Raw genomic sequence first — 8,594 nt, 5'->3', positions numbered from 1 at the left:
TGGGGGATGCACAGAGCTTGAACAAGTAAGTGTTTGTGTGAGGCCAGTCAGTGTTTGGCAGATGGAACACAGACAACACACTGTGGCGCTTGTGTGTGACTGAGGAAGATAGTGAAAGGTAGATAATGACGAAGAGGTCTATAGAGACATAGAAACAGAGACAGTGAGATAAGGAGAGGGAGAATGTATTCATGACGCACATCCCTAGAATAATTTAAGCCAACTGGAGCATATGTCCTCATTCTACTTTCACGATGAAAATGGAAAAAAAGACAACATCTTTTCTATTTTTCTGTCATTTTTTTAATGATTTAAAAACAAATACCTTGACCCTTGATATAGAAATTTACAGCAACCTGGATGAAAACAGTTTCAAAAACAGTTCTTACATTGTAACTTCTATAAAGACATTGGTCAATTTCAGGCACTTGGAACCACATACAGTCTCTGTTTGTCATGCTAAACAAGAAAATGATTTCTTTGGTCCTTAACTTCTCTCAATCAGGTAAGCTGAAACCACAGACAGAACGAAAAACATCTTTCTGGTTTCATACCGAGTATTTACATTTCATTAAAGACACAATACACAAGCCTCCATCAGACCTGAAACAGAACTAGCAAAGTCCCTCTGTCACATATCAACCCTTCATTTGTCCACGTATGTCCACACTGGATATAAAATGCCAACAGAAAAATGATATAATTATAATGGCTCGAATGAGAATTGTTTACAGCAGTATTAATCAATATAACTTAGTGGAATGGTTTTGAGATAAGATTTGGCAAAAAGAAAAAAGAAAAAGAACCATTAATTCCTTTTTGTTCACACTGGGCCTTATAGCAAAAAGCCTCATTGCTACAGAGCAACCAAGCACGATAAGTGCTCAGCTTACATCAATGTAAAGTTAAAACAGAAAGCTCTCCAGACATCATAAGTCACTGCTTAGCTGCAAGGCAGCCACGTTTGATAAGAGTTACTGAATGTGGCCATGTGCGACTGAACCTGTGCCACGTAGTAATTGCTGAAGTTGACATCTCTGACATAGGGGGCTGGCTGGTAGTAGCAGGTGATGTTGGACAGAGCAGGGATAGCATTCTGTTCTGCCATTACACGCAGCGCCAGTGCGGAAATAAGTGCCAGCGTCTGTCTGCGCTCATGGCCCATCAGACACACAGTGCTCTCGTCCACCACCCGCCTCAGCGTCACCAGGTACTCATAGCGCTTGTGCTCCATGCCCGCAAAGTGGTTCTGCAGATAGCCCTCAAGTTTCCTCTGCTGCTCACTTATGTCAGGGAAGTCGATGAAGAAGCGCGAGCACATGTAGCGCTGCATCTGTTTCATCTGCGCCTCGGAGGATGGCCGAAAGCCGCGCACCAGCAGGTGGCAGTACTTGAGCAGCCCGCCGCCTCTGATCTCTTCTGGGCTGCGGGTGGCGATAGTCTGGGAGCGAAGGTGACCCAGAGCCTCCTCAAAGTCTCCATACATGCTCTCCCCCTGCACTGTGGGGTGGAAGGTCTCAGACATGGCCGTCTCTGAGCAGCGGTCGAAGAGGAGCAATGAGTCCAGAGTGATCTGGAAGGAGTCAACACTGAACTCAAACTGTCGTCTCAGGGAGTCCACAAACTTTAGCTCCACGTTCTTGCCGGTGTTGTTGGACAGTGAGATGAGGCTCCAGCGGTCTGTCTCATTGCAAACTTTCACCAGTTTCTGCACGTACGCCTCCTTCAGGGTGAGGGCTGTCATTCGCTCCCTGCTCACCCCTTCAGGCAAGAAGTCCACCAGGCAGTCTAGCACCACATCTTTCACCAGCCGGAAGGTTTTGTCATCAGTTAGATTTAGGCCAAAAATCAGGTCCAGGTCTTTGTAGCCAAGACCATTGTCCTGGTGCAGAACATGGCTGGCTGCCGAGCCATTCAGCTTAACATCACGGACCTCCACGCCCCTCTCTTCCAGTCGAGCCCTGACCACCTGAAAGATAAAGAGACAGAGGGGAAGAATTGAGTGAACCTAAACTGATCCTGTTGCCAGAGGGTGCCCCACTTAATGTACAGTGCAGCTCTAATTAGTTTAGAACCTGAATCAGAGGTAAGCTGTGGAGGGCAACATGTCAGTGCCTGTCTGCTCCAGATTCACAAAGCAGTGAACTTTTCAACACATAGCCTATATTGAGAAAATGCGAGCCCATTGCTGTTGGATACTCTTTGGAAAGTAAGAAGTTGTATCTGATTATTGGAACACACACCATGCCTGCACTGCAGCGATGCCTGGGAAAACTGCTGAGCTACAGACAGCTGAGACGTTGCATCACTCCAATGACACAGAGCGGAGAAAACAGCGAAACAAGAAATCCAAAACACAGCTGCCCATTAGAAATTCTCACAGCTATCAATATATGTAGGCAGACCGCTATCCAGCCAGCCATGTAATCCTGTCTATTAAACTTTTATAACTATAATATTAATCCAATAAATCTCTTGTCAATAATGCTCATCTGTGTGGCAGCTACAGAGGATGGACTTGTGTTAATGCACAACATGTAGTTTTCTTGCATATTTGGTTTACTTTATATTGCAATTAGTTTTTCCTCCCTTTGACCACACCTGCTGTCGTCTCTTCAGGTTCCTTACATTTGCAGCAAACAGTTTCAGCTCTCAAATTTTGTATCCTATTTCAGGCGCTTGTGTTAAAGGAATGATTCATATTTGTACATGCTGTGTCTGATTGTTTAATCTGCAGGCAAAGAGATGGTTTTGGGGTTAGTTATGTGATACATGTGAATAATACTCATGGCTAGCAACCTAGAGCTAGAAATGGTTCACATTAATAGTACTGAGTTAGAAAAAAAGCTTTTATTAAAAAAATTGTTACAGAAAACAACTCGCCCTAACACACACGCTCCATGCTAGCGGCTTCCCTTAGCCTCTTCTGTTAATACTATGCTTGACTCATTCATATGGTTCTGTACACAGACAAGAGAAAATGTCACAGCATACCTTCAAAAATACACATTTTATTAATGCATGTGTTTATCTGCCAGTTTTCTGCCACCTAAACCCTGAGAGAGATGAAAAGAGTTAAGAATATTAACAGCAAGCTATCTATATTGAACTGTGTAATAAAACTTGGTAAAGAAACCATATAACTACAAACTCCAATGGGATAGAGTGAAAATACACAGAGCACTTGACACACAGCAGAAAAGTTGAGTTGGCATTTCTTCATTATCCTGCAAAGGGGAACCCGCAGCAATATTGGCTCTGACCTCAAACTTAAACTGTTGGTCCGAGTTAACAGCACGCCAGAATCTGGCCGTCTGGGTGTCCTGAAAAGAATGTACGTCGAAGCACAGCTCTAACACCCCCACCATCCTTCAGCACTCATAAAGCAGGTTCGTACGTTTCCCACATGACAGACTAGCACCTGGTGAGTTGAGTGAGGGAGACACTTCCGCTGACGTCCGAGCAGAAAAATCTTGTAAAAAGAGCCGCAAACACACCAGACTGTCTGGTGTTGACAACGCCTTGGCGACACATAACAGTCTCTCCACTCTCCTGCCCCAGTCGCAATAGTTTCCTTGAGTACTTAATTTAAGCTGCAGCCTAAATGTGCTTTTATTATGGCAGTTTAAAATGACCCAGCCATTTACCAGCCCATAGTACCCTGGACGCCAATAAGAGCTCTGGGCAGCGAGTCAGATCCTGTGCCAAGGAAACGGCGACAGCGAATGAGAAGTTACAAGCCCCTGACCTTCGCATCCACTCCAAAACTAACCCAGCCAGTCAGTCGTACAGTAGCTTGGCAGGCGGCGGGGGATGATGATGATTGCTTTTCCCCTCCTTGAATTTCCTTTGCAAGGGTGGTCATTTCACCTGAATGCTTAGACCAGAGTGACTCACAAGCTGAAACGTGAAGCTGTTTCTTCTCTTTGTGATGTGTGTTTTCAGTGAAGGATTTGTTCGTGTGCTTCAAAGGTTCACAGACCTTTTAATGTCCAGGATTGGATCCAAAGGACCCATTTGAGGATGTTGTATAAGATTCAAGGAGCTAGCCAAGACAGATAAAACGTCTGAGAGTGAAAGCTATGGTAAGAGTAGTTATCCTTTTATAGCCTGAAGTTGTGTCTGTGATTTAACAGTAAAATAAAACTATTTCCAAACTTGCTATCTACCCCCTGCAACCAGCGCAAAATGGCTCACACTAAATCATCTTCATGTTAGTAATGTGTTGAACTCCATGTTGTCATTCCATCCTCTGTCATTAACTATAGCATTTTCAAGTTTCTAAAAGTTGTGATATTTAAAGAACAAATAAAAACAGTGAGCTCTTATTGAGCAGCATTATCCATTTCGGCAGAAAAAGACAGTATCAAACACAGAAACACCAATTTAACTTGATCCAAATTAAGTTTTGATCCCTGAAAAGCTCCACGATGTGCAAGAATCTGACAGCTAATAATTAGAATGTGAAATGACAAACAATCTAGACTGACTTCCTCCCAGGTTACCCTCTCCAGGGACAACTGGAGGCATGTGGCATCTTCATGTTGCTCAATCTCACAACAATAGCCTAGTGAGGAGTTAGTTTACAGTCTGGCAAAGGCCACAGTGGAGTCCGGTGACTGGTTTTCATTTACCACACTGATACGTTGCCTAACCCACGAGCCCGGTGTTATTACGGGCACTAATCCGAATCACGGCAACTCACTACCATGCAGGAAGGTGGAGTATTAATTCCAGTTAAAAAAGAAAAAAAGACATGAAAAGCACAATGGTGGGAGCAGGTCTCTGAGTAGAAAACATGAAAAAGAAAGCTACCATGGGTCCAAAATCTGAAATGGATTTCCCATTCAAGGAAACTGGTCTCACACTATTGGACCCTATACTGTAGACACAACCATTTAGTTAAAATATGATAGTTTGCAGAGCTGGAATAAGAAACAACCCTCTTGGTGGCCAACAAAAACACACTGGCCCTCATACCTCCGCCCCGACACACAAACCAACAGAAGTTACATAACACATGACACACTCATGAGTATCTGTGATTATCATCATGTCGTATAATACGACCAAGTGCGTAAACTACATAGGATGTAGGTATGGTGTGCTGAGTGAAAATGTATGGCTCCCAATTACACCGACTGTGGGTTGATGACTGTCAGCATTAAATAAAGTACAGAGTACAGAAGTGTCAGTAACAGTAAAAGTTTCCCTTTACTGCTCCCATGGCTCACTCACAACCAGACCACAAACAGATGTTATTTAAATGTGGCCCCCAGACAAACCCACCACTGAGAGGGGCTCCTCCGACTCTCTGGGAGCGTGATCGCCTTACCCAATACGTGATGACAGGACAGGCTCCGAAATCATCTCTATCTGTCTCAAGCAGACGTTTCTGTCTGGTGCGAAGGCTAAAAATAATTGAAATTAAAGGAGCAGACTGGTGTTTGTTTATTTGCATGTTTAAGCCCATTTACCATGAATCATAAATACCTCACATTACTGTCAACCATTTTCCAAAACATATCATAGTGGTTTTGATCTCTCAATGTGTTTTTTTTTCCTTCCTTCTTCCAGGCAGCCACTGGTTTCCATTTGTGTCCATATGGTATGAAAATCAGAAACCTGAAACCTGCTCAACATATTCTATGAAAGAGAACATGGCATCTAATTTTATTTCTCACTAATGAATGTTGTCGCAGTGTGGTGACACAGTGCAGACTTTTCAGATCTATACATACAGGTGCATTATGCTAATGGGATTGAGCATGTTTTGGAAATATGGTGTAAGTAATAAATGTGTTATGACAGCACAGCAGCAGTGCAGAGCATATGCACCAGACAGAGCTGTAGCTGAATAATATCTTAAACTGACAAAATGAGATGTTATATTACCTCAAATTTGGTTGCTAAGGAAAAACTAGATAAACTGGTTGTATCTCCCCCAAAAAGTTCAGAAACTCCTCAATTTTATTTATTTTTTTGTTTACCCAAGCATTAGCAAGTTTTTTCCTGCTAATTTGAGCCTCACCAAATAACTTGAAACAATATTCAGGCCATTTACAAAAAACAATTCTGAATGACTTAAATGTGTATCTTTGTACTCTGGGTCATGCTACAGCCACCTCAGGCAGGACAGATACTGGAGACCCTGTGGCCTCTCATCAGCAGTGGGTTTATTTCCCAAGAGCTGGTTGTTAAAAGCTCCGTAAAAAGTACTCTGGAAAGAAAAAAAAGTGAGGGGGTCCCTGTTGTCCACTGGATTATGTTGTGAAGGAAAGACATTAGTTGGGTTGCTCAGTACAGATGGTTGGGCCCCCATGATTATAGAGGAACTTGAAATGTTACGTATGTGTGGGTGAGGGTCTTTCTTCCCTGCAGGATCACCAGAGAAAATATGAATCACTCAAGTGAAATATGAACCCCAGATTACAGGCAAATACATTCAAATATAATAACATCTTAAAGGAAAATTGCATCCCAGTCCCTTTCCCCTTTAGTAAATACAGCTCAGTTATTATCCCTCCCTCATTTTCACGAGAGCTGTGAAACAAAATGACTCAAGGAGCAAGAGGCATTAGTGAGCTAGTGGAAAACTGAAGTCACGCTGTTAGATCATCCCCCACTCTAATGTTAAGATTATGACTGATCGCATGTCTTTTTTTAAGTGTGATCAACTCTGCCACTAAATCACCGCACAAATACAAGCAGCTGCAACTTTGTGTTTCAGTGCACAAAAAACTGAGATGAGCAAAGGTCCTGTTTATATCATGGCTACAGCGACAAGTGAATTTCTACTTTTAAGAAATCAGACATCAAGAGTCTGTGCACCAATGCAGAGACATTATTCTTGGGACAGAACTTTAATTGTTGTGGGACTTTTCAACAAGTTAGTGTCTGATTCAACAAAGTTAACAGGACAGATAATAAATCCATGTCAGCTGATTAGTAACATGATTATTGAATATCTAAAAGACATAGGAGGGGGATTGATGGATGTCTTCAATCTGGTAGACAAATCTCCTTACCTTAAAAACTTTTTTAATTGACATACAAGGGAGCACTGCAGCCTGAATCAAGACCGATCATACAAACACCCATAAATAATATAAATCCAAGGGATGTATTTAATCAGAATAAGTTATGGGCGATGTTCATATACTCTACCCCTTGGTTTACTGTATGTTCACCACACCAAGTCAAACCAAAAAAGTTCCACTTGGCTATTTTCTCCAAAATTAAAGAAAGAAAAGTACATTAATTGTATTGTAGACTGTGATGCACGTTTTTATTCCCCTACTCCATCACTCGTGTCATGCAGCCTCGTGTAGAGCTAAACTCCGAGGAGCTGTGTGGATGGGGGGTCTCACCTGGACGATCTGCCGGGGCTGCACGGACAGCGTGGGGAAGTTTCCGCGGCCGTGGATCGGGACGCTCTCCCCCAGGATGGCGTCCAGACGCCGCACCTGATCCCAGGACAGCACGCTGACCCGCCGACCCTGCTCCGAGGCATCACCGGAGGACATGACGACCGCACTGAACGGGACGTCCGGAGAATGTGATCGGGGTGTTCGGACAACAACCCTCTTCTCTCCCAGGTGATGTTGGTGAGTGGTGACCGTGGATGAGGTGCGTAAAAGCGGAGAGCACTGACGAGTCTTCGCCTGGATCAACTTTTCAGACGGCTCCAAAATGCGATGAAGTGATGGGAAAGTGTGATCGAGTGTTGCACATGTCCACAACAGAAAGCCTGAGTCCTCCTCTCTGTCTCTGCCCGTCTGTCCCCCTGCACTGTCTCCACTGTCTCTGCTCAGGTTAGACCCGCATCTGCGCTTTTGACCGAGCTGGGATTAACACGAGCCTCCCTATTGGCTGGACTGAGATTTATGAGGCTTCAGCATACAGAGGACTACAATCAGCCTACACACACACACACACACACACACACACACACACACACGCTTCCCATGCGTCAGACAGCAGGTTCAAGGACTGTAGGAAATATGAAAATTACTAGTTAAGCGCAATTAAATACGTTTGAACTCGGCACGCATAGTTTTTAAGCAAGTATAAGGTAAACATGTAATGCAACAAAAAAGAAGTCACGTCAAGGTCAAAGTACCACATTAACTTGTACTTCAAAGACAGTAAGTAAGTACTTGCTTTAAAATATACCCAAAGCATTAAAAGTTTAAACACTTCCAGAGAATAACCTATATGCAGCAGTGAACTGTGTAATACAAGAAAAATACAGTCTTACATGCTCCTGAAAACAATTTGCATTGTCTGAGTTGAGAACATTGCAGATATGAGCTTGACACAGAAAATAATCAAGTAAAGTGGAAGTAAACAGGCATATAGATAAATAATGGGAAGATGTAATGCACAAAAATGAAATGGAGCAGAATACAGATATATGCTGATATATGCAGTGGAGTAAAGGGAAAACATTGAAAATATTTCATTAAGTAAAGTACATACATGAATCATGTACTGATACATCTCACCACTGTCTGAGGGTGTAGGTGTTTTTTATCTTATAGGGATACTTTTTTTCGAATGGCCAAAATGATATGTTCTCAACACATACAGAG

At 42.9% G+C, this 8,594-nt stretch overlaps 1 protein-coding gene across 1 annotated transcript; it reads right to left on the bottom strand.

The window, feature by feature from the left end:
• Nucleotides 1–280: 280 nt before the first annotated feature.
• Nucleotides 281–7,822, bottom strand: tent5bb (terminal nucleotidyltransferase 5Bb). The gene is made up of 2 exons (XM_020090461.2): nt 7,371–7,822; nt 281–1,969 (listed from the first exon to the last, which is right to left on the bottom strand). The coding sequence occupies exons 1-2, from the start codon at nt 7,524–7,526 to the stop codon at nt 944–946; spliced, it is 1,182 nt and encodes a 393-aa protein (XP_019946020.1). The 5' UTR covers nt 7,527–7,822; the 3' UTR covers nt 281–943.
• Nucleotides 7,823–8,594: the final 772 nt, after the last annotated feature.

The sequence above is a fragment of the Paralichthys olivaceus genome, chromosome 20, assembly GCF_024713975.1.
Source record: "Paralichthys olivaceus isolate ysfri-2021 chromosome 20, ASM2471397v2, whole genome shotgun sequence".
Classification (NCBI taxonomy): Eukaryota; Metazoa; Chordata; class Actinopteri; order Pleuronectiformes; family Paralichthyidae; genus Paralichthys; species Paralichthys olivaceus.
The sequence above is the reverse complement of the archived record's forward strand: the minus strand, read 5'-3'. Positions and strand labels throughout refer to the sequence as shown.

What these genes read in the sequence shown, in the direction of transcription:
- tent5bb (XM_020090461.2), bottom strand. Translation starts at nt 7,526, where the DNA reads ATGTCCTCCGGTGATGCCTCGGAGCAGGGTCGGCGGGTCAGCGTGCTG. An exon ending in AGCCCCGGCAGATCGTCCAG is followed by an intron (nt 1,970 to 7,370) that starts GTGAGACCCCCC and finishes TTTATCTTTCAG; the next exon opens with GTGGTCAGGGCTCGACTGGA.